Raw genomic sequence first — 26,746 nt, 5'->3', positions numbered from 1 at the left:
CCTGGCCACCACACACAAAATCCAGCGATTACTTCAAGGCGGGAAAAAAAACCTTCTCACTTCAGTCTCTTTAATGCTGTCAAACATACATTTGTCATTGTTTGAGTCCTACAAAACAGAGAATGATAAAACATTTTATGAAGATAAAATCACCACATTAAAGAGGCAACAAATCAGTGGTCTACAATATAATATGGTCAGTAGCATGTAGAGAGACTGAAACTATATAAAATGCTGTAAATTTCTGTTTTTAACATTTTCTATCCTCAACAGACTCCCAAGTCGATCTCATGAGAAAATATATTTTATCTTTTAAACAAAATGGCAATTTTTTATGAATTTGCACAATTGTCAACTTTACCAAACCATCAGTTGAGGCTAAGCAGATCGTACAAAAACATACAAAAGAATTTGAGAGAATTCTTACAAAGTAGCCACCAGTTTGCCAAAACACAAAACAGTTGCATGTGTTGGGCTAACTGGTTCATACTTTGACAATGGCTGGTATAATCTACTAAAAGTAGTTAATTAAGTAGTTAATTAATTAAATATTACAAATATTTTGAAAAAGTCATTTTGAAAAGAAAGAAAAAAATCTCAAGTTCAACAGCTCAGAGTTCAAAAGTTACATGACTAATTGTGACAGCTTGTTAGCTGATGGAGTCTAAATGAGGTAGTGTTCATAAGAAGGTTTATCAGGCTTGTATCTCCAATCCAGATGGCAGAGTAATATATGCTGGCTAGAAAAGACACCACATATGGACCAGAAACACCCACAAATATGAAAATGAAAAAAAAAAAATAACGGGAACATACAGAGTTGGGGGGGGGGGGGGGTGGCGTTGGCGCTGAGAGGAGGTTTGAGGGATGGGAAAAATAAATTCACATGAATTGCACCTATGCAATTCATAGGTGAGCACTCAGTTGGTTAAGGTTATATAAGGTAAAACATCTGGACCAGTGTGAGGTGTTTCACTTCCGGATAAATTCATCACGTGACTACTGTACATCCTTCGACAATCTGCAGACTGATTCTCAAGAGGCGGATAGTGTATCAAAGTAATCAGAAAGTGTGACATACTGTATTACTAACACCCTAAATGAACCATGTGGATCATTTACAAGGTCTTAAAACAAGATACAAGACCCTTTGCGGACATATTATATTTTCTCTACACTGCTAACTACCATCTTCCCTTGCGGTACACCTCAGATTGCATTTCATTAAAAAATTAACAAACACACTGTTGATGTGCTTTAAGCTTTGAACTTTCCATGATCCTATGACACATCTGCTCTGGGAAGAGGGCTGTTCTTGCTACATCTCAGCTCTGCTTTAATAGAAAATGCTAAAACAACTTTAATCTCCAGGAAAAGTGTTTAAAATAAAGCAGCAAAATAATAAATTAAGCTAGCCACTTAAACCTATGTTATTCCCAATAAATCTACAGTTTCCACAAGAATTTTAAGATTTTTATGTAAACATTATCTACAATTTATGCACAATTATGAACTGAAATGAGTGCTATTAAAAAAAGTCTAATTCAAAATGTAGCACATATGCCACAAATATGATGTGGGATTTAAAGGTGTGGTCACCATAGACTCCTGTATTCACTTCCATTCATATGCATGTGAATGTGGGAGAATGTGAATGAAATGCATAAAAAAGTTTAATTATGTTTTATTTTAGGAAGTCTAACTGTAATATAATATAAATGTAAAAAAAAAAAAAAAAAAAAAATAACATTTTTTATTAACAAAAAAGCTATCGATATTATGACTGAAGAATCAAATAAGAGCAGCATTTAACAATGATTCATGGGGGATAAAAAGCCTGGACACAAATATGTACATATCATTTGAAAGGGGCAATCACTGAGCCACTGATTTTTATAACAGTCAATTGATAGTATTATGCTCACCAAAGCTGCATTTATTTGATGAAAAATACAGAAAAACAGTGATATTGTGATATTGTTCTATGTCTTTTTCTTTTGTGTACATAGAAAAAGTCTTAGATCTTGAAAAATGGGGGCAATTTTGTTCAGTGTAAATACATTTGCTGTCACCTTTGATCAATTTAACATACACTGAGACATATACATTAACATATATCTCCTCTATTGCCTTCCGCTCAGACAGAACAGCTTTAAGTCTCATAGACAGTAATACCTTTTTGAGCTTCACTTGAAGGACCCCATGGGGGAGGGGCTTTGACGTTACTCTGTCACTTATACTGATACACCGATACATACAATTTTAACTGCTCACTATTCATAATCAAAATTTCAGCTAGACATCTTCAGACCATCACTATATAGCAGAATGGCAGAAGCCAGAGGTTTTCACATTTGGTTAATAAATGTCAATGACAACATGGCTGAAAACTACAGAGAGAGAGAGAGAGAGTGTGTATAAGCATAAAGCATATATATAAGGTGCTCATAGCTGGAGCATCCAGTAACGGTGCAAGTCGCAACTCAATCAATCATGCAAATATAAACTCAAAAGTATAAACATTTTGTGATGATGTGGCAATACTTTAGACTCATTAGACCTGCACGCTCACAAATATTACAGTAACATATCATAAACAGTGAAGAGTTAGTTTGCACAATTGGAGGAGGCTAATCATACAAACCTGAGAGGTTGAGCCAGATGTGGCAGGTGCCTAATAACACTGGACCAATGTGCCGCTTTAGAAAGTAGCCAGCAACTAAACAGTCAATCTGCTGTTTATTCTAAGGAGACTTACAGACCAGCCCGCAAAACATACTCTCCCTCTTATCGGCTCTAAATTTCCAGCTTCACAGCTTATTGAAGAGCCCTAAAGAGCTGTAGAAATAATCATTCAAATAAAACTCACATCTTGTGAAGTTAAGTGTCATAACAAGTGCAGCGGACAACGCAAGAATCCTTTGCCTGGAGAACTTCTCCGCCAGATCAAATACAACGCTAGCACTTTGCCTTTGATCCCAGCAAATGTTTTGAAAGTCTAGAGTAAGACTGTTCTGTGTACTGATGCAACAGGCATTAAAGGGGTCATATGATGTTGTTTAAAAGAACATTATTTTGTGTATTTGTTGTAATGAAATGTGTCTATGTGGTTTAAGGTTCAAAAAAACGCATTACAAGCGTGTGACTGAAATGTTATGCCCCTTACCATACTGTGATGATGCTGTGTGTCCCGGTGTTCTGATGATTTGTGCTACCCTGTCAGATTTTGCTACCTCCTATTAAATCAGATGGTAGCATAATTTGATTTTGAAATGTGCTACCAATCAGATTTTGATTCGAGCATGATATTAATAAGGTGTGAGGCTTTATTAACATATACACCTACCCTTACAGTAAGATAAATACAGTGATCTGATAGGTAGCATTGTCAGAACAGTCGGCATTGTAATCTAATCTTCCAGGATCAGGAAACTGTTCTGGAACAGTGTTGTAAATAGATATTAACCACTGATTCCTAGTCATATCCTCTTTTGGAAGGCCAAACAAAGTATTTTCGCTTTCACAATGAAACACACAGCGTCTCCATGACATGGCAACAATACTAAAGCACAAATCAAAGTTACGCCTTCTTTCTTTGCCTGAACATTTGGGTGGTGTTATGTAAATCTTCCTACATCGTGACGTAGACATGTGGGGGTGTGTTTAAACGAGACTTTTATTAAGAATAACTCTTTGGGTTTGAGACTTTAGTTTTGGCAACTTAGGGATCTTATCTATTCACAAACAACTTGTAACACAGAAAGGAATAATGTGTTTTAGCAGAGTTTTGTTAAGGTAATACTTCTCTTATGCTAATAAAGGTTTAGAGGCTACTAAAAACTACTAAAGTTGTGCTGCGGAGAGATAACAGACCAGGGAGAGAGAAAAAAAACACTTTTGTGTAAAGGAATTTTGAATAATGATTGGGTATAATGTACTTAATAAACTTGTCTTGCTTTGCCTAAACATAATCATGTTAGCAAGACAGCATGACAGCAAAGCAAAGGTAATCTGAATGTAAAAATAGAGCACAATTAAGTATTCAATAATAATAATAATAAAACATCACTGATCTTGGACAATAACTGATATGGTCACTAGACTATACATCCCCATTTTCAGCTAAATATTAAAAAATGACAAAAAATGAGAGAAAGAGAAATCAAATCCAACAAGAAAAAGATGACTGTGAAAACCAAGTAAGATGAAAAGTACTCTTTCTCACCCCAGTCAATTTGACATCAGAGTTCAGTACATTTGTTTTATATGAAAGCATTTTCTGAACTCTGGTCAGCACCTGTTCAACATTAGAAAAAAAAAATCACATTCAATTCCGTGTTTAAGATATATCTTTGGTTAACAACTTCTTTAATGGATTAAGCAGAACCTAACATTTGGCTGCTGTGATGTGTGGCCAAAGATGCCATTGCTGGAGAATGTCTTCTGGCTTCCTGTTGGCCTACAGTACATGGGTCAAGTCAGGAAGGATGGCAGCGTGCGCTGTGTCTGCTCAGTGCCAGTTACACATCCTCTTACCTGGCTTTGGCTTTTATATAATCTGAGGTACCAGCTTTAAAGGATTTACATTTCATCTGTCCCTTTAAATGTGCTTCCTTCTGCTTTTCTAAGTGTCTTTCAGACATACAATTTAAACAGTATTCTTTCTTAGAACAAGAAGAATGTCATATTTCATCACAGGAGCAAGGAAGGAAGAGCAACTAATTTTCCCTGAGAACATTAGATAAATTTGTGTTTCACAGATGTACTGATTTTAATCCCATCCGAATCAAATACATACATCAGTGCTTTTCCTCCAACAACTTACAATTATAAAGAAAATTACCTGCTGTTCTTCGGCATCCACAGAGAAATCTAATCTCGTCAGGATAAAAACATCTGTGATTGTGGTATATAATTTTTCACGATGCTTCTCATTTGTTTTTCAACCTTTTTTCAAATATCCTAACTAAAGTTACATTTATTACTCTGCTGTCCGCTGCTTCACTATGGACCTTTCTGACAACTTTCTGGGTAAAATAACAAATGATGGTTGCTGAATTGCTGCCATGTAATCCAATATAAAAAGATAATTAAATCATTCATGAGAGTTTGGCTACAGAATATGCATAACAAGTCTTCTCAACACGCATATTCAAATTTGATTTAGATTTTTACAGAGAATATGTCTTTTGTAACACCATAAGTAAGAATGATTCTGGACTGAATGTTGTTTTGAAAGGATTTCAGTTTAGGCAACTATTTATCTCTATACTAGGGCTGTCAATTTTATGCAACAAAAATACTATTAAATGGTTTAATTATTTTAATAAAATAAAAGTTTATTATTAAATACATTTTAAATAAAAATGTAGAGCAATTCATCATGCACATAAGCTTCCATAGTGCCCACATCTACACAAAAACACTTGTATCTAAGTATGTAAACCTACAAAGATCCAAATCCTGCCTGACATCACAGATATTCTATTAATAATTGTAACTCAAACATCATTCGGAAAACAAATCTTATTAAAATAGTGTTAAAGGCCCCTTCGCTTAGGCTCCGTCATTTTGTATTTCTTTTAAATCAGCAGTATAAAGCTTTGACTATTTTTGAAAAGTTTAAATTGTGTTTTCCTCATTGAAACTCATTGGCTTGCAACAGGTTGAATCAGCCTTGGGGTCATGACTGTGTCCTTAACTGAAGGCTTGCTCTGTGGACTGGGTGGTCTGTCAATCAGACTGAGGATCACAAATAAAGAATTGAGTGCATGGCCATCTACTTGCAGAACCTAACGCTGTCCCAACACAAAAGTAGGCAGAATGTGAAGTTCCTACGGTACAATGAGAGTACCCACGGCCAGCAAGATGCAGAAAACTGATATGGAATGATTCAAACTGCAGGGATTATGAGTAAATTAAAGTTACATATATAAATATCCCATAAAAATAATTAAAGAAATATTCCAATAAACGTATTACAATGCTCGGCTTTCCAGTTCCCGTAAAACTGCCAAGAACAATAATTTTTATTTCACAATCCACACCAGATCCAAATAAACATAAATTATTTCAACAAATCCAAATCTCCAAAAAGCATTTTTTTCTGACTCCAAAACTGGCTGGGAAAGTGCATAAGAACTAAGAGCGACTAGAGCCAGGATTAAAAGAATCACTGAAAGAGCATTCAACTGATTGGACTGCACTTCAACTGGCATCAAACAGATGAAAATGAAAATGCCCCTCTGACTCTCTGGTGTAGATATTTACAGTAGGATACTGTACTCTTCAGACAGTTAAATGCTGTTGCCCCATGGGGCCAGCAAACAACTCTCACACATATGTGCATATGCGAGGACACTGCTGTCACTACAACAAACAGCTGTCAGGTTTTGTCAACGCTGCCTGTCCACCCACCTGGATTGAAGCTCTTTTCGAGAAAGCAACTACTCAAACTTCATTTATCAGCTATCATTAGGCTTTCTTTGACCACACAATGGAAAATGCTCTTCTCTAGATCGAACCTTACAAGAAAAACTAAAAGCAATCTAGTTTAAAAGCCTTGCCTTTTGTATGGTTTAATTTCAGGTTAAGATGAAGAACCTCTCAAACCTTCCATATGGGTTGGAAAGCAAACAGAGAGCATTGTGTTTACTTCATGTCCTGCTTTGGATTTTGATATAATGCATTTGGAACAAATGTCTCCGTTTGTTTATCTAAACCATTTTTAATTTAGGCTGCTCTGTCTAGTATCTATATACTCAATCCATTGCTTGAAAATATTATTAAATTCATTTATTTTCCTTTTAAGAGACAACATGTAATTGGGTTGTGAAGATAGACACTCATTTTCTGTCAGAACACAGAAACTAAACCATTTTTAATGTAGGCTGCACTATCTAGTATCTATATACTCAATCCACTGCATGAAAATATTATTAAATTAATTTATTTTCATTTTAACAACGTGGGCTTGGGTTGTCAAGACAGAAACTCATTTTCTGACAGAACACAGACACTCAAACCAACACAAACATCTTTTACTCTCTGATGAACCACATGCACAATGGCTATAGTGAAACTTGCACAAACAGAAAATGTATGTGTGTGTCTGTACAGGTCCTGTAAGATTTATACTGCTGTTAGTACATTCACTGGGAGCTGTAATGTTGGTTATCTCTGACAAGACTCCAGAAAAGAGGCTGTAAGGGAGTATCAGAGTCTTGCTGAAGAGGTCACATTTTATCGAATAAGGAATTTGGTTGTTCCAACCTTCCACGTTTTCAGAAGACAAATAGGAGTTGGTTTTGTTTGGCATATGGCGTATGAGATTATCAGCTTGAGGAATGTCTGGTGTTCTTCAGAACTGAGAGCTGTTAGCATGTTATTGTGGGAGTTCTAGCATGGACACTCCAGTCATAGGGCCAAGATATTAAACTCCAACTCTCCAAAAAGCTTTTTTATACAATATGCACAACTTGTTCATTTCAGTATCTTCTCCTCTCTCTATATAGTTTAACATTCAAAGGCTTAGAGTCAGTAAAGACATTTATAAAGTTATAAAATAGTTTATTTCAATTATATGCTGTTCTTTTGAACTTTCTATTCAAAGAAAAAAATAAAATTTTCACTGCAATATGCTTCAGAAGGCAAGCGAGTGATGGGAATCCAGTAATGTAATCCAAAATCCAAAACCTGCAATCTGGGTGAACATTTAAAGGAATACACACCAACCTACCTCTCCATTTAAATCAGATATTTATGATAACCTCTTGGGAAACAGAAATAAAAATATTTACAATACACTCCAGAAAACCAAACAAATAGATAAAAACGAACCAATTTGATCAGTTCCTCCAGAGCCTTGAGATCAGTATAATAAGGAAGACCTATAGTTATACATCCAGAAGCTCCTGCAATCGTATTTATTAAACGAAGAACTCAGGCTCAAAACACCACTTGCTTTTCATTTCACATGGTAATGAAGTCTCTGGACTATAGACCATTGGTTAGACCATCTGGACCTTGGTTGCCATGGGAAAAATGACCACCTACCCTCTCAAGACTGTTTAACAACTGTGAGCTGGACTAGTAACCCAACAATGACTGAGCTATGAAAAGAAAACTAGATTAGCGGTACATAATCTTAAAGCTATCCAAAAACCATAATTTTAGATTTACATAATCTTAAAGCTTTCCAAGGCCACTTCATTGACAAGGTTGAATCGTCAATTAAACAGAAATAATTTGTGTAAACAGAAGTAGTTTACTTAATTTCCTGCCAAATTGGAATATGCAGTCATCAGGGTTCAGAGGGGATTATGCCACACTTCTCTGTCATTGAACTAGACCAAGTAAGGAACTTCTAAAGAACAAGTCTCAGAGGGAATTCCAAAATCTCTGTGACATTTAGGGTAAAACGTCCTCAAAGGTTTTAGTTTTGCTCTAATGAACCCTTTGGTTTAACACACCACTGCCCTAAAACCTAATTATTTTATAAATGTTTTTCTGGGCTTTTGACTTTAATTTACGGTGAGTGAGACAGGAATGTTGTGGACTGATGGGTATAGTATTGGGACATGACACACTTCCAACACATATCTGATCCTTCAGAATGACACCATCTAATCCAGCTTCAGCTGCTTCAAAATATCTGATAGCACACCAAATGGATCTCCTAAAAAAAAACTTTAAAAAAACGCTTTAACAAGCTATTCATGTGTCAGAAGACATGGAAAAATCTGCATAGTTAAATGCATTTCCTTAGCCACTAACGCATGTGCAGAGATTTAAAGGGTGTCCTTAAAGGATGTACAGTACATGCAAAATTGCCACAACAAAACTAGAATCATTCAACTGAAATTAAAGAGGCTTTGTGCATGATGCTGAAAATTCCTCCCAGCTTGCTACAGAAACAGCAAGAGATTTTGACATTTGATTCGACAGAGTTACATAAATATAAACTCCAGTCAGCCAATTTGTTGTAAACAAAATATTATTATTGCACTTTATCAGCAGGTAAAACAAATAAAATGCAAATATGGTCCATGAACAATTTACTTATCAGTTTGCTAAAGGCAAAATTCAATTACTGGCACAACATAGTACACAAATATTGAGATTCCTATTCATCCAGGAGAAACAGAGACCGCAGGTCATTTTTATCATTTTTAAGATGGATGACTGTGTGTTAATGGTCCTGGGTAACCGACCACATAAAGGCAGAAAATGTGTAAACATATTTTGTTTAAATTTGTTTCTATTTAGGCTGAATCTCCTCAATACTGTCATCTAATGATTGTTTAGAGACATCTGAGGACATATATGAATAATACCCTGCCACAAAAGATTAGAATGTATACTATTACTATTATAATAAAACATTTGCTATTTGAATATATTTTGAAATGTAACTTATTCCTGTGACGGCAGAGCTGAATTTTCAGCAGGCTTTACTCCAGCCTTTAGAGTCACATGACTCTTCAGTATATCAGAAATATGCATAAACAGTAGACAAAAAAACACCTGGTTGAGCTAAATTCCAATTTCTTTTTTTATCCATTAATAAATTAAATAATTAATTAAGTGAGAATGCTGAGGTGAGGGGCTTTTGTAAGTGCCATAGAAACCAAGAAATGTAAATTGTACTTAACATCTGAACCAGTTCTTCTCACAGTTGTTGTTAGTGCATCACAGATCAAAAAACAGTCAAAGGTCAAAGACAGCATGATGGATGTAATATGTCTAAGAATGTTGTTCTACTACACATCTGCTTACCTAAAGAATGTACTTCATCAAGATGTGAAGTTCAGCACATACTGCACACTTAAAGTACATCAATGAAGATGCACGTAGAGATTATTCATTATTCATGTGTGTGGGAAGCAAACTGGAGAAATTATTCAGAAAACCCTAAGGAAAATATGCTTACTAACTGTTATAATTCAAGATGCTGTAATCAGTACAAACCAGAGAGCTGTGTTATCAAGGGAACCCTTCATGCTGACAGGTAAGATCCCAGACAATGAGTGAGCAATGGAAGACTCCCATGTACTTCCCGGCAAGGTAATTACTCCTAAGCCCAGTTTCTTGGGCACTGCCGGGCAAGGAAGCCCCTTTTGGTTATGCCCAGCCACACAGACTACTTATGTTGCAGAGTTTGCTATTAAGAGAAGACGACTGCCTCCATCAGTCAGCCCTCTTGTCAGTAAGGGCAACTAATATAAGACCATTTTCTGATGTTTTACTACCCGCCACCTGGTTAAAATGATGAAATCAGCAGAATGGAAACACAAAGTCCTTGTGTTAACTGTAGCAAATGAGGCTTTCTATTGATTTATCATCTATATCATGAGAAACAATTACAGCAACAAAGCAGTAATGTTGCCTTGAGAAACTGTTATTGGCTAAAGGTCTCACTGTTATTAAACTTAATGCCAACATTAATTTTATTGACAGTTTCAAGCAGCAGTGGTTATCGTATAGACAGGCCCTGTTAGAATATGCAGCCTTTCACACGTTCTGTCCTGTTTTCAGAAAAAGTTTATTTAAACTTAGGCAAATGTGTTAAACAGTGCCAAATTTTGTGGAATTATTTTGGCACATACCGTAACTACCGTTCAACCTTTTTTCTTTTTCAGGAAATTAATATTTTAGCGAGGATTTTTTTAACTAATCTAAAGTTACAGTAAAGACATTTATAGCACAAAATATTTCTACTTCAAATAAATTATGTTATTTTGAACTTTGAATTCATCAAAGAATCCTGAACAATGCCTCACAATTTCCACAAAATTAAGACTTGATAAGACTTATGAATATGTATAATAAGAAGAAATGTTTGCGCAGCAAATCAGCCAATTAGAAGGATTTCTAAAGGATAGTGTGACACTGAAGACTGGAGTAATGTTACTGAAAATTCAGCTTTGCCATTACAGGAATAAATTACACTTTAAAATATTTTAAAATAGAAAACTGCTACATTTTAAAATTGCAATAACATTTCACAATATTAGTTCACAATATTAGTCATAAGAGACACAAAATCGTATCAATCTCAAAATTCTGATTTGTAGTTTAATGTTGTTGTTTTTTGTGTGTGGGGGTTTAGTTATAAACTAAATTTCATATGTCAGAAACAGTATTTTTCCACTTCTTCAGGTTCAATGAAAATTTACGAAGCAGACAATTCCTTTCTTTTAAAGGAAAGAAGGTTATAATGATCAATTAGTTCATCATAGAGTGATGCACCATAGGACAGAAATGTCCAAATGCTAGGATCCTTGTTTCACGCTGCTTTTCTCTCAGCCCAGTTGGCAACTCAACATGCTCAACAGTCCCCTGTCTGTTAACTGAAGCTCTTCCTCAAGGTCTGTCTTGTGTCAGGCGCCCCTGACGTGATCAAACAGTGTCCTTTTCAAAAGCCTTTCCCCCTATCGTTCATACTCCCACTGGAACACAGGCATGAAACCCTGTTTAGTGCCTCCCCTTTGCACTTTTTCAAGATCGTGACCTGTTTGAGTTTGTCTAAAACCTTTTTTCCATTAAGCGAGAGCCAACTCTGTTTCCATACACCTTCCAACTATGAGCAAAAGCAGCTTGTGTTTCGATTACGACAAAGTGACTGGATTGGCTTTGGTGGCCAGTGCTTCAATTGTCTTCTCCAGCAAACAGGTGCATCTTAAATGAAAGCACATCAGTAGTTTACACAGCTCATGAAGAACAGCAACAACATCAAGGACATCAATTTTTTTTTTTTTCTCACTCTCAATTAGAAATGTCACAAAAAAAGACAAACAGATTTATACAAACTGTGAAAAGCTTGGCCAATGGCCAATCAAATTACAGGATTTGTTGCATAATGCAAATGATAGTAGGCCTACTCTAAGCAGACGTGATTACACAATCAAATTGGTACTAAATGTCAGTACTGATTCAGTAAATTTACACTACAACTTTGCATTAAAGGCAAATTAAATGTAAGACTGACATCTCCTAATTCCCCTTTCTGAATTCTTGTGTAAGGAAATAAGATTAAATCCAAACTGACATCTTAAGACGAAGTAGAAAAATCTCTAATGTACGCTGGCTGACTCTTGTATGTATCACATTCTGCTTGTCTAAATGGGTCAGTGGCAAACTAGAGCACTTTTTCTTGAGTGCTCAGAGAACAAGAGGCTCTTTATTGCTCTCTGTGTCACAGAGGAGGCAGGAGACCATTACAGGTGGGAACTTTGAAATATTTTGTTACGATTTAAAAGCCACCAGCGCAACCTACAGTACAAATCACCCTTGATAACTCAGAATTAAGTAAATCTGAGCCATCTAAGTAGAATAGCCAGTTTTCTAAACCATGAAATGGAACACAGTTTGGAAATGTGAATGGGGAACTCAATGAACTTCTACCTCAAACCAGATGAATTCTCAGTCATATAAAGAGGAATTGAATCTGACTATGGCATGACATATACAAATGATTATGGCATTGTTCGCTTACAGTGCAATTTCCTTTTTCAATCTTACAGAATGCATGTGATTTCTGAGGGGATAAATGATACTGAATATGGCTTTGATGTTAGTGTTCATGATGGCAGTATAATGTGTTCTTTGTGTTGGTGAAGCTGCATGTAGAGCATTAATGCATATGAATGTGACGTGACATTCAGCCAAGTATGGTGACCCATACTAAGAAATTGTGCTCTGCATTTAACCCATCCAAAATGCACACACACAGAGCAGTGAACACACACACCCGGAGCAGTGGGCAGCCATTTATGCTGCGGCGCCCAGGGAGCAGTTGGGGGTTCGATGCCTTGCTCAAGGGCACCTACGTCATGGTATTGAAGGTGGAGAGAGAACTCTACATGCACTCCCCCCACCCACAATTCCTGCTGGCCCGAGACTCGAACTCACAACCCTTCGATTGGGAGTCTGACTCTCTAACCATTAGGCCACGACTTCCCGAATATATATAGACGGAAAGGATACAGGGAGGTTTGTTTAAAGTAAGTAAAAAATTCCCTCATTACATTATCTGACTGTCAAATATAATTATCAGAGAGGGTTATGGGTTTAGCATTAGCATTAATTGAGGTCATAAAAAAGATTTTGTTGATACTGATACAGAGGTGTGGCATGGAGCTTTAACCTTGGTGAAATAATCTCAGCTGAAGTTCTGTAATCTGCTCGTCACAAAAAGATTAATGATCTTGCTTTAATGCGCTGTAAAAAACATTTGCTGGGTGAACAGACAACTGTGAATTACTGATATGGCCACTGGAATTCCTTTCCTTTTAAAGAACCTGTTGAATAGAAAGTGATCTTAACAAGAGGCTATAGTTCATTATAGTCTCACATGTGGTAAATAGTATAAAATTACATTAGATAACAGACAGACTGTACATTAGTAGGGTTGCATTGCTGGAAAACTCACAAAAAGCTGAATTTTTAGCAGTTGATTATCCAACACAGAGAGAACAAGGCAAGATTACATAATTTCAGACTAGTCAGTATCTAATCAGTTCATAAAAGTTATTGAAATAAACTAATTATAAAATGTATGTTGGCAGTGTGTGAACACAACCACCCTACAATGATAAAAATCCACCCAGTGTTTTTTAATCTACTAAAATATTTACCCCTTTCTCAAATTGAGCCGATCTCAGATACCTGTCTTTGTGATGTCAATCAGACAGGCCCCTCCCACAATAGTTTGATTGAAAGTAGCATTTCAGCACAGACTGAAGCAGATGTAGACACGAATGTCTCCTAAGCCGTTGAGGTGTTTTGTTGTTGGGTGTAATAATTCACATAACAGATTGTCATTTACTCCTGACATCTGAGGCACTGAAGACGCAGTGAATTACATTTGTTTTTGAAGGGAATGTGCCCCTTATCTACCTTAATGTGTCAATCTTGGTCCAGCTTCACCAATAGAAGAAGTGAGTATACGTTTTTTTAATGAATCTTTGCAAATCATCTTTCTTAATAATTTGCTAAGTTTCACGATGCTGTCTCTCTGACAGCAGCTCAGAAGAAAGGGGGCAGGGTCAGCAGAGGTCAATAACATTTAAAAGAAAATGCTAAAATTTACACTACCATTGAGAAATTTGATCCAAACTATGTTACAGACTTTCATTAAGACCCTAAAGAATCATATCAACTTGTGGAAGATGGGCATCCAATGACCCCTTTAAAAATGCTATATAGATTATTATAATATATAAATATAGAGGTTGTATTAGAAATAAGAGTAAAAGCTTCATGCCCAATTAATCTCAATAATTTGATTTTTTTTTATGTTATATACCTTGTTATTATAATTAAACTGCATATTTTTTGAGGTCTTAAATGGTATAGCAAGAAATTATCAAGGAACAGCAAGTGTGACGTTTAATTACCTCTATAGTCACATAAGTTATTTCATAATGATATCAACCTCAAGCTCTAAATGACATCATAATTAATTATGCAATTAACCAAGCATGTGTTCATATGGGACATATGTTCATACTATATATCTGACCCTCAAGCATACTAGCACAAAAGACAAAAGTGCTAATAATGTTAATAATGCTTTATTCAGTAGAATTTATTTATCGCAAAGGTTAGGAGTATATGACGGAGACCGCAGGAGCAGCATATGGTTTGCTTAAGGGCACCGATTGTGGCTATGATTGATTGTTCATTGATTTTAAACAGTCCCAATGTCTTCTTTCACACAGCATTTTGAAACTAATAGTCTCAAAAAGATTTTCTTCATTAACTACTTTCTCAAACTCAGAATCTGAGTTTGACTTGTGCCCTCCAAAATTATATGCAAAATCCATAATGATATGAACCAGAGGCTATAGAACAAATGCTTAATAAAAAGCTTGTCAAAAAATAATAACTTATATCAACCAAGTAGCAACTAACGTAAAAGTCACTCTTGCTTTTTTCCCCCTACTGATAACATATTCAAGCATGAGCATAGTTCAAGTGCGCCGATTCTGTGATGTTTCTGAATAGTGTGGTAAAGTGCATTGTTGCAGATAAAACAACTTAACCTCCATGACCTCTGTACCCTTAGCACAAATAAAACAACAACATCCTGTCTCGCAGCACAGAGCAGCGCTCCAGTCTCATCATCCGACAGCTCGGCTTCCTCTTTGCTCAAAAGCTTCTAACAACAGACAAAACCAATCTGAATATAAAAAACTATGTCAGAGAGCATGCATTTCTCTTTAAATGGGGTCATATAAAGAGCATCTCTTTCAGAGGGCATAAATGTCACATGGAAAATATACATCATAATGCAAACCCTGAAATCTTATTGGTGCACTTAAAAGGCAAACGACCATCAAAGTCCATCAAAGGCCACTGCTAGATATTTAGTCAATGATCGAACACTTTTCACTATTGTAACTATAACTATTGTAACTGTATGTGATTAGATCATTTTTTTTTTCAAACCCTGAATTAATTATAACTATATTTGTTGAAAGGAACCCTTGGAAATGCTGCTTCAACATTTTGGTCATTATCTGCTGTTAAGCAGAAAATTTAACTACACATATAACTATGACACTGACATATGAACTCAAACAAATACTGTAGAGCAGATTGCAATTTTCTAGATTCCTATTTTTCTTTCATTCCATGAAAAATAGACCGTTCAAATTAAATGCATAAATGTCACTTTAAGAAACAGGTGAACTACAGTTGTGAACATTATGTAATCAATAACAACATTTTGACTCACACAAAGGCGTGGTAAACAAATGCCCAGGCTCGCGGTCGTTCCAGGACATTGTAGAGGTAATTCTGGAGCTTCCTGTAGCGCGCGTTTCTCCGGCCGCTCTGCGCGCTGTAGGCGAGCGGTTTCCCCAGCAGGCTAAGACGGGCGCCCTGCTTTTTCCTCTGGTTCTCCGAGCCTCCTGCACCTGTTGTGCCCGGCGCAGTCAGCAGGCTGTCGACTGTCCTGGTCGCGCTGTTCATGGTCCCACGACCGGTTTCAACATCTTTCATCCCATAGTGCTGTGAGGTTTTCATCCAGAGACCAGTACCGCCCTCATCTCCGCTTTGGTTGCGGGGCATCGCATCACCAGCGCGGGCTGGAAACGCGCGTCTGGCACCAGCAGTGCGCACATATAAAGAGGCTGTACACGAGCTTCACAGTTCCCTGTGAAAAAAACAGCGGATACTTTATTGTTCTTCTGTTGTTGTTTTTTTTTTTCTTACCCTTTCTTTACGATTATAGTAGCAGGCTACAACGGGATCACCTACTGACAAGTGCAGGCAGGCACCCAACTCATTGGCAGATGAGCTGTGAAAGATTCGGTAAAGTTATGAACCTTCAGATGACTCAAGCGATCTGCTCCCACCGCCTTGAGATTGGAGTTTTGAAGAAGCACCATCTCAGTGGAGATTCGGCGAGGGGAGGGCATCAACCGACATTAAGCAGAACGTGCGCTTTCGATCTCTCTCTCTCTCTCTCTCTCTCTCTCTCTCTCTCTCTCTCTCTCTCTCTCTCTCTCTGTGTGTGTGTGTGTGTGTGTGTGTGTGTGTGTGTGTGTGTGTGTGTGTGTGTGTTTGTGCTACTGTAAACCATAAGATACTGTATTCTAGTTCAGATGCGCTGATAAGTTCTATGGACTTAAACACCTTTAATACAGGCAAATTATCAGTTTTTAGGGGGCACACTTTTAAAATTGCAAGTTTGCAGAGTCATGGTTGGTTGAGATTTATAACGAACAGTGGACAGGATAGTTTAATAAGATTCCTCACTCTGTTAACATGACTGAAAGTAAGCTTGGGGGCACAGGGGCAGATGCGACTTGTGTTCTCGAGTGGATATGCTAGGCCTACTTAGTGCACTATTGTAATCTAGAATTTGTTCTTATTAAAATCCGGGTGTGAACTACAAACTCTGTCATCACCGATACAAGCTCTGAATAACACCGATGTGCCCACATCATCTTGAATCGACTTAGCTACAGTGTTTGAATTACAACTAATAATTGTTCTCTACTCGCTGTGGTGGCAGAACAGATCCTCAAAACACTCAGAAACACCAAACAAACAAAAAGACTTAAGCTCATAACTGAGTCTTTCTGGGTTCCTACTCAACTGAAACCGCTTCAGTCTGATCCGGTAATCACGGAGCCCGGAGCCTGCATTACATGAAGAGACTGGCAATAGAACTGCACTGTATGTGTGTGTGTGTGTGTGTGTGGAAGAAAGTGAGATGTCAAACGCAGCTGTTCAGCTCTTAACTGATTGTCTTTAATTCAGGGAACCGTATATTGTAGTGTCACCATCTAATACTGCCACTCGACAATGTGCTTCCATGTGAGAAAATCTCTTACTATGTTCACAATTTCTAAAATAATAATATTAATAAATCAGCAAATATAGTTGCAGCATTATCTTCAGATTATATCAGTCTTAGACATGCATAACAGACAACATATCGGCACCTTTTTCAGCATTTTTCTTTTCTTTAAAGTACTGTATCTGTTTGTCCCATTCACAAGTCTATACGTTTAAAGATTGTGCTTAATGTGCAAATAGGGTGGATAAAAATAGAGTGGATAAAAGCTTTACTATTTCTCACACTAAGAATAGATTTACAATTATGCCATATGGGCTTTTCTTGCAGCTGTGCAAAAGCTGTTTAAGCTTTCATTAACAATACTGACAAGAGTGAGAACAGAAAGTCAAATAAAAAAAAAAACAAATGAACAAGAACACCTTGTTTTTACAATACAAATGTATGTATGTGTGTGTGTGTGTGTGTGTGTGTATATATATATATATATATATATATATATATATATATATATATATATAGACTTCTGTTTAGTGTAATTTTATTTTAAGACACAGCAATGTATTGTATTTTATTACAAAAAAGCTCAAATTACTGCTGTACTGGGTAAAACATCTGCATATGAAAGCATGAGCTCTTATGGTCAGGACATTTATCCTATCTAATAATTTTGCTGACAAGGGTAGTCTTTCTGGTACTACATATTTGACATTTAAACATTATTATTATGATCATAACAATTTATTTCTATATTTCTGATGACATAACTTCAATTTTATTTTACTGTGTGGATAGCTCTCAGAGAAGGATTCATTCACAGTTTACAACAACACACTCTAGTGGTGTGACTCTGTTAATACAGAGTTTAATATAGCCTTCTCATTTGCAAAGTATTGGAGATGAAGTTTAACATTAAGTGACATGGCATCTGGCTTATGGAAGCCATTGGCACATGCCACTATTTTCAGTGGCACATCCGCTGACGCTTCAGGTTTTCACTGACATGTGTCAGTGGAGTGTGGCATGTGCCACTGACACATGTGACATGTGTTGATGGATTGTGTCAGTGTCATTGTCGTGGACTTTCAACATATGTTGTGGCAGTGACTGCTGCTGTCAGCCAGAGTATAACGTAGACTGTGTCACATACGGACTTAATGGCAGAACTATATTTAATTGATGACTTCGGTTTCTGTCATGCATATTAACTGCGGAGTTAATTTGTATAACAACTCAGGCTTCTCCATGTCTTGTGTCCCTTTGTTTGCCTTAACGTTTTTCAAATAATAATAAAAAAATTCACATTGTTTTAAAATTGTTGAATTTTTTCTATTGCATAATTCTATAAAACATTTTTTGGAAATATTAAAGCCATAGATGAGATAGATTGGGCTGGCCAATGTTATGTTGATGATGCTGCATGCATGCAGGTAGGTGTAAGTACCAAAATCAAAGGTTGCAGTAACACATGCGACTGTAAATTCTGTATTTGTAGTGACCCATGATAGATTAATTCCGTGTGGATGGTTTGCAGAGACACAATCCATTGGCACATGTCACAAGTGTCATTGGCACATGCCACTCTCCACTGACACGTCAGTGAAAATCGGAAGCGTCACCGGATGTGCCACTGATCATAGTGGCATGTACCAATGGCTTCCGTACATCAGATGCAATGTCATTTAATGTGAATAATGCTACTGAATTATTGCTACAAGCCTGAAATATAGTTTAAGATAAAAAAAACATAACAGCTTATAAATAAATAAAATACTGCCACTACTATTCTTCTAATAGTGTGGTTCCTTAACAAAACAACAAAAAAAAAGTAATATCAGTGATGTCAACTAAAAGCTTTGTACGAAATCATGAATTAAATGATAACATTTAAACAGTGGAGTTATCATGAGCCTTTGTTCATAGATCTTTCGAAAGTAGGAAGGAGGAAGTCAAGTGATTTTTCATCAGTGTGATTTTTATTTCAAAATAACAGATTTTGGTCAAACAGTAACACCAGTGACAACTTCAGAGGACCACTGTTTTCATTATAGATTTAAAAATATTTATTCAGCATTTTGTTTTATTATGCCATTTATATAATATATTTGAAAGTTTTTTGGGGCTTGGATTCTTTATTATTAATTAAAAACAAATATTGCCACATTGATGACGCAAGAAGGTCTTATTGTTCAAATAACACATTGTTTTACTTTTAAAATATAAAAATAAAAAATGTTAACCCTTATGTGTTTTTCAATTGTAATATTTCTGTTAAGGCTGGGGACAGAAAAATTGATGTTTCTGTAGAATGACCCAAACACTAAGACTTGGTTTGGCCATAACTTTAAGATCTGTGAATTAAAAGAGAGTTTACTGAAGCCTCTAATGTTGAGGACTCCTCCACTGAATCCATCAGAAAAACATTTTATATTATATTATGGCTCAATAACCTCCAATAAGCCCAGTCATAAAAAACAAAAACAAAATTTATATGGCCATCAGGATCAAGGCAAAGAGAAATGAGTAACAAGACTTAAAATATTAGCAAAAGATTCATTTGAAGAATGGAGCGCAAGATATGCTTTTTACATATTTGCAAGACTGGCCATAAATCAACCCGTTTTGAAAATGTTTGAAATATCTTCACAGCACTGTTTTCATTTCCCAGGCAGTCTGAAACCAGACAAAACAGAAACTTTCCATTAAGAGCTGACTGGCAATGCAAAAGCACTGTTTATGAATGTACTTGAATGAGAGAAAGCAAACCATTGCAGATACCTTCAGCAGATTACTACTTTGTTATAGCCTAACGTTGATTGTTTTACTCTTGTCCAATACATAAACTTTCATTAGAAACAGATGTCACTAAAAAAATAACTCGCAGTTCCGTCAAAAGATTCTGTAACCACTCTGATTGATTTAGTGAGTTCATTCAGTGACGTACAGTATATGTCAGTGACGATTGAGCATTGAAATATTTGTTTAATACTAATAGGCGAATGAGCATCCCTACGCCCTACTCCCTTCAAGCCCTTCAAGTGTTCTTTGAAGGGTATAATGGTGTCTCGTATAAGCGTTTGGAACCCCCTTGACGAAGGGAATGACTGACCAAATGTTACCTTGAAAACGCTGTGTGTGCATGCAGCATTCAGCACTCCATCAGTTGCTGCAAATAAATATTTGAAGAGTTAGATTCCAAAACTAAATAAATCCATTTTGATAAATTTAAGTAATGTGTTTTCTTAACCAAGAAAGTGGCAAGATGAAAACGACCATTTTCAAATGACAGGATTTTTCAGAAAAATTAATACAAGATGTAGTCAACCAGACGATGAACATTGTTAACAGCAACCAAATACCCCTGGTTGCATGAATGTTCCCAGTTATCATATGAAACTCCACAACTTCCTGCACTGATTTCTTCACAGTTCACAAGATGATAACAAAGCATATTGTAATTCCTTCCTGCTAAAGCGGTTCAGATTCAACCACTCACACAATGTTGGACCAAAACGATGGTACAGCTTGTGTTGTCCACTTACCGTTGAATTCTCAACATCAGGTGGGCTCCCTGCAGTACATAGTGGACCAAAATAAGTTTGGTCTCGAAAAACACACCTGGGTTCCAGCTGCTGACATTCTTGACCCTTTTTACTTCTCTGCCTTGCTTATATAAGCCATGTTTTCCTTCATAATGAAAGTGTGCAATTCTTTTTTAGTGTCTGTTGTGCTGCTGAAATAAAATTAATATAAAATAAAACGTCTCAGGTTGCTTATGTAACCATGGTTCCCTGAGCGTATACAATACATAAACCTACCTTGCCTCATTACTCTGTTTAATATCATTGGCTCTTTTTTATTTCAGTTTTGAATGTATAGTTTGGTTCATGGAAAAAACACCACTATTTATTTTTTTTTTTTTTACAATCCAGCTATGTTCAATGACATTATGATTTCCTGACATGCCTCTGTTTGATTTGATTTTAAGTGGTAAAGCATCAGTGTAAAATTATGCCCTAATAACAATTTTGGTTCCTGTTTTGTGTTACTGACATAAACATTACTAACATTACAATAGCAGTAATACGCTGAATAAAATTTGAAGTAACACCAAATCTATTATTATTATAAAAACATAATATTATACAAGTAAATTAGTGCTGTGCCAATCTTTTTTTCTTTAAGGTTATGTTCCACTAGACTTCAGAATGGCTACTTTTACTGCTCACCTAAACAGACATTAAATTACAATTAGCCACATTACTGAATTAGGCATAACAGCTGTCCACTATAAACACACAACAGTCTATTGTCACATTTCCAGAAATCTGAAGCACTGACAGAAATATTTTTAACAATTGTTAAACAGTGACACTGCATAACTAAAAAATAATAATAATAATAATTCCAAATAAACTCTAAACAAAAGGAAGGGAAAATGTAATGCTATTTGTCTCCACATGGTGGAGGGATTGGAAACATTTAGCGTCAGTATGATGCATTGGTGGAAAGGATGCTACTGGATTGACCTTGATTTGGTTTTGAGGGGATGAACAAAATATAAATTATGAATAATTTAATCCTTTTAAATTGTTGAAATCTTTGCTACACAAATATTTTTACACCTTTTAAGTTGACATGGATAAATAATAATACATTTTTTAAAGCTTGTAACATATATAAAAAAAATAAAACGTACATAAAATATTTAAAATATATAAAACTGCAGTACACAAATGTTCTTCCACACAGTCTTTTATTTGTAAATAATAAAAATGAACTCTTGAATATAAAACATACACATTATTTGAGCCACGTCTGCTGTACAAACAAGAAATGTTGCAGTGAATACTTTCAATTTTGTTTCAGTGGAACACACGAACTGTAAACAATCAGTATCCTGGAATAATACTGACAAAGTAAATAAGTCTGCCCTAACCTGGCATATAAAGTAAACTTCTCATTGAAACAAGGATTCATGAGCATTTATGATAATGCAACAGGTCGGCAGAGTTCCAAATTTCTCTCGTCAGATTGGGCATCGCTAAAATAAAACTTTGGAGGCATCCCTTCTTCCGCTCAGCAGAACCAAGAGACAGTGAGCAGTGATCCATTAACTTGAATGGGGCTGCTTTGTAAATATAAGTAAACTTCTTTGCAGACTCATATTTACATATATGCATGTACATAAGTGATGTTTACTTGATACACTCTGTTTCAATATCGATATATCTCTAAGTCACTGTGATTTTCCTAATTATATTCCATATACAGCTCTAGTTTTTATACAGATTATCTACCTTAGTTTTAGCCCCACAGTAGTACAGACTACAGTGAACACCAACATCTTTAATAAAATAGGGCCATGTGTTTGCTCAGTACTATAGTACAGCACTTAATTTTCCATCCAGGGTAAAAAAAAAAAAGGAAATTACAAATTATTATCGACATTCAGCCTCAAAATAAGGCCTGTGTTTATGGCTGAACCCGGCCAAATGCCCAAACATGGAATGAATGGCTTTGTTTTATTTGATAATCTATTTATATCAAGTACAAGCAAACTGTACAAGTACATGCAACATACAAGCTGGCCTACAGTTTGTGGAACTAACACACGTATTGTAGTCTCTTTTTTTCTCATCTGTCTCGTTTTACAAAATGTGCATGCAACTTGGAACAGTTCCAGATTCATGCTGTTCCCCTTGTTGGTGGCATCTGAACCCCTTGTTGGGACATCTCACTGTCACATTCAAAATGCTCAGGAGGGATCTGTGAGACTGGTTTTATAATCAACTAAACTAAAAAACTGATGACAAACAGCTAAAAATAGGAAGCTTCCGATTTTGGCCTCTTGAAACTAATTTCATCTCTAGTATTCATCTCCAAAAGCATGATTTTTTTCTCTTTTTGTGCTTGCATTAAAATAATGTCAACTGTAGTCGGGTAGAATAATAATAATAATAACATTCTAATATCTGAATGTACAGGTCCTTTACCAAACCAGAATTAAAATGCTCGGAAAGACCTGTAAGATGTGGTTTGTGGTCGCATGGAATCCGGGAATCAAATGTGTTAGTGAGCTAATGCATCTAGTGACCGTTTCCTGTCAGGGAACCTAAATGATAATGGCAGCTTCTTACAATCCCAATGAATCAAATACAAGTGGTTTTGTGTCTTCCGTGTAGCTCGTATGACACAAATGTCAGAAAACATAAAGCATGTTTTCACATTCTACAAAGTGTGTCTATTTACCAAATCAACAGTAACATGAAAAGGCAAAGCAGTTGGTAATAACTGCTGTAAACAGACTTAAAAGGTTCTCAGGGGTCCCTGCCTTCTTAGACACAAACACACTCACACACACACACACACACACACCGCAGTCACACAAACTGAGTCTGAGTTTGTGCCAGACCGGCACACGGCGGGGCCTTGGATGCAGCATCCGTGATGCAGAGAGGAAACTCTCTGAGAAGACTAAATTTTGACCTTTAACCCTTGACCTCTGGTCTTTCAGCAGAGGGACTTCCTGTAAGTGCAATATAGAGGAAGGGCAGTGCTGTCCTCTCACTCTCGCTAACTCTCAAACACGTGAGAAAATAAATGCACTGACTGACCAGAGTAGTCTAGGGTACCGGCGCCACTGTGGGCTCCGCTTCCTGTCAGATGAGGCAGGATCTCCCTTCCTTCTCTTTTTATTTGAGTCGAATCGTCATCTCAGCCACAAAACATGCAGTAAAGGAGCAGAGTGGATCAAAGGAAATCTCTACAACCCAAAGATCAAAAGTAAAAGAGAGAAGTGATTGTCAGGCTTCAGCAAAGCTTTGATCATGATTCTGTCCATCTGTCTCTTTATCTGCCGCTCTGGTTCTGATTCTTGCCTCCGGTCCTTGGTCCACTGGATCGTGTATTTTGTTTCGCCTCAAGCTCCCGTCTGTTCACTAGGACCTGATGCCCGGCGGCCCTGAAGAGTCCAGCGAGGTCTGGGAAGCGCGACGAGTGAGAGGAGTTAACGTTGGGTCGACCAGTGATGAAGGGGGAAACAGTCTGTACCAACCAATCACTGTGCTAGAAAGATCCAGCTCCTCTAAAAAAATCTGGGCGACTCCCATGAAACATTTGTGGTCCATGCGGCCGTAATCTCCCCAGACTATTACCTGAAGACACAATCAGTGGTCAGTGCGCACAAATGTTGGACTTTGGAGGCATATCGGGAACAAACAGATGAAATTTGCGTCCTACCTGGAGAACTTTACCCTGGGGACTTTCCTCAAACAGCAGCGATTGCTGATACAAAGGATCAAGTGTTTTTCGTGCAATCTTGGTTTTCTTTTTGGCTTTGCACGCTCCGTTTTCCAGCAAATAGACCTTGACATAGGGAGCTGTGAAGAGCAGACGTAGTGCTCAACTAGAGCCGTTCAGGCAGTTATAGTGCCTGGCGGTGGCACATGTCATATTTAGTTAGTACAATGTATAAATGATCAAATTTCCTAGCTGTAATCTCTCCGTTAAACATGTTTCTGTAGGCTTCCGGTTAGGTCGGCAACATGTGAAGACGTGTTTGACTGTTCTCCATACTGAACTGTATTTAACTAGTTAAAAACAAATGCATTCTCGACCAGCTCACTGTGATTACATTTAGTTAAAAAAGAAGAGGCCCTACAAAGTAAAGTTTGAATAAATAATCGTCTAATTTAGATGTTTATTGAATATGCCCGGCACACGCAGCAAACCAGATAAGATGGCGGAAAACGCGACGATGGAAGTAGCGGGAAACAGAATGGAAACTAACCAAGAGATTATTCTCAGTGAGATACGAATGCTTAAAACGGAGCTACTCTCGAAAATAGACGAAAAAGCCGAGATCCAGGCCACGGAGATAAAGTCGCAATGTGAGCAACTGAGAGAGGAGTTTGGGACCGTGATGGGCCAAGCAGCCGCGAGAATGGCCACAATTGAGACGCGGGTGCTCTCGCTGGAAGAAGCAGAAAGCGGACATTCGGATGATGTGAGTACTCTGCAGCGAGAGGTGGCGAAACTTAAACAAGATGTCGTTGCATTGGAAGTAAAAAATGAGGATCTTGAGGCCAGATCGCGCCGTTGTAATCTACGCATTACGGGAGTGAAGGAGAGACGGGAGGAGGGAAAGCATATCCCCGACTTCATATCCGAGCTGCTCAAGGTTTCGTTACAATTGGACAAGGCCCCTGTAATAGATCGCGCGCACAGAACCTTGAGATCGAGACCAGTAGACGATCAACCTGCAAGGGCAATTATAGTGAAATTTCACTATTTTCAGGAAAAGGAATTATTGCTTAAGAAAGCCATGCAGAGCAGGGAGATTGTCACACCGGATGGAGACAAAATACACCTCCAGCCTGACTACACCCAAAAGGTCGTGAAACAGCGATCAGCCTTCAATGAGGTGCGTGGACTACTCAGACGCTGTGAGGGTGTGCGCTACGGTCTGTTTTATCCCGCCGAGTTGAGAATCACCGCGAAAGATGGGGTGAGGCGAAGTTTTAAAGATCCAAAGCAGGCTATGGACTTCGTGAGAGACACTCTGAAACCCTAATACAAACGTTATGAACCTTAATGTCTTGCTAATTAATGCATGGTGAGTTAAACATATTCAGACTTTGTCTGACTCAAGAGATTCGTTCTTTATCTCTCTAGTATTTAACATCTTCCTGTAAACAAGAGAAATGCAATTTGTGGCATTATTATTTTATTATAACAGTTCAGATTGGAGTTTAAGTTAGTGGGACGAGTGACGTTAAGAGGATATGGTAACTGGTAGTATTAGCAGCCTTCTTTTAGAGGCCAGCTCAAGTTGTTGTTGTTGTAGTTGTTGTTGTTTTTTTTTTTTTTTTTTTTTTTTTTTTTTGTTTTTTTTTTTCCTTCTTCCCTCCCCCCTCCTTGTTCCCAGGGAGCATATATGCTGCAAATAGTAATCACATATGTCAAAGAGAGGCAGTACAGTAGTTTTAAGTTGGAATTGCCGGGGTCTTAATCATCCAATAAAACGAAATAAGGTTTTCTCTCACATCTCCAAACAGAAAGCATCTATTGTATATTTACAAGAAACACACTTGATTCTTAAGGATCTTAATAAGCTGAAAAGGGGGGGCTTTCAAAAAATTTTTCATTCAAAGTTTACTGGGAAAAGTCGAGGTACTGCCATATTAATTCATAGAGATGTATCATTTGAGGAATCAAAGGTGATAGCTGATAAAGAGGGCCGTTATGTTATTGCCCAAGGAAAACTGTTCAACCAGCAAGTGCTGCTGGTAAACATATATGCACCTAATTGGGACAATGTTAATTTTTTTAAAGACCTCTTTACACGTCTTCCAGATCTTGACAGTCACCAGCTTATTTTAGGAGGTGATTTAAATTGTACACTCCACCCAGTGCTGGACCGATCTAAAGCAT

The 26,746-nt window shown here is 37.0% G+C and overlaps 2 protein-coding genes across 12 annotated transcripts in view; both read right to left on the bottom strand.

Moving 5' to 3' along the window:
• kcnq5a (potassium voltage-gated channel, KQT-like subfamily, member 5a) overlaps positions 1 to 16,459 on the bottom strand; it is a 95,455-nt gene extending 78,996 nt beyond the window's left edge. For 5 of the 6 annotated variants that reach the window (XM_052612994.1, XM_052612997.1, XM_052612998.1 and 2 more), the window contains exons 1-2: positions 16,267 to 16,459; positions 15,743 to 16,162 (exon numbers count right to left, since the gene is read on the bottom strand). In XM_052612994.1, coding sequence (XP_052468954.1) covers positions 15,743 to 16,077 — 335 coding nt within the window. In that variant the 5' untranslated portion in view covers positions 16,078 to 16,162; positions 16,267 to 16,459. The remainder of the gene's footprint in view (positions 1 to 15,742; positions 16,163 to 16,266) is intronic. The other variant, XM_052612995.1, reaches the window with a different exon arrangement.
• Positions 16,460 to 22,050: 5,591 nt separating this feature from the next.
• LOC128026175 (regulating synaptic membrane exocytosis protein 1) overlaps positions 22,051 to 26,746 on the bottom strand; it is a 72,718-nt gene continuing 68,022 nt past the window's right edge. For all 6 annotated transcript variants that reach the window (XM_052612986.1, XM_052612987.1, XM_052612988.1 and 3 more), the window contains 2 exons: positions 24,554 to 24,693; positions 22,051 to 24,468 (listed from right to left, as the gene is read on the bottom strand). In XM_052612986.1, coding sequence (XP_052468946.1) covers positions 24,253 to 24,468; positions 24,554 to 24,693 — 356 coding nt within the window. In that variant the 3' untranslated portion in view covers positions 22,051 to 24,252. The remainder of the gene's footprint in view (positions 24,469 to 24,553; positions 24,694 to 26,746) is intronic.

This window comes from Carassius gibelio, chromosome A13, assembly GCF_023724105.1.
Source record: "Carassius gibelio isolate Cgi1373 ecotype wild population from Czech Republic chromosome A13, carGib1.2-hapl.c, whole genome shotgun sequence".
NCBI lineage: Eukaryota > Metazoa > Chordata > Actinopteri > Cypriniformes > Cyprinidae > Carassius > Carassius gibelio.
Note: the sequence above shows the minus strand (reverse complement) of the source record. Positions and strands in the feature narration are given on the sequence as shown.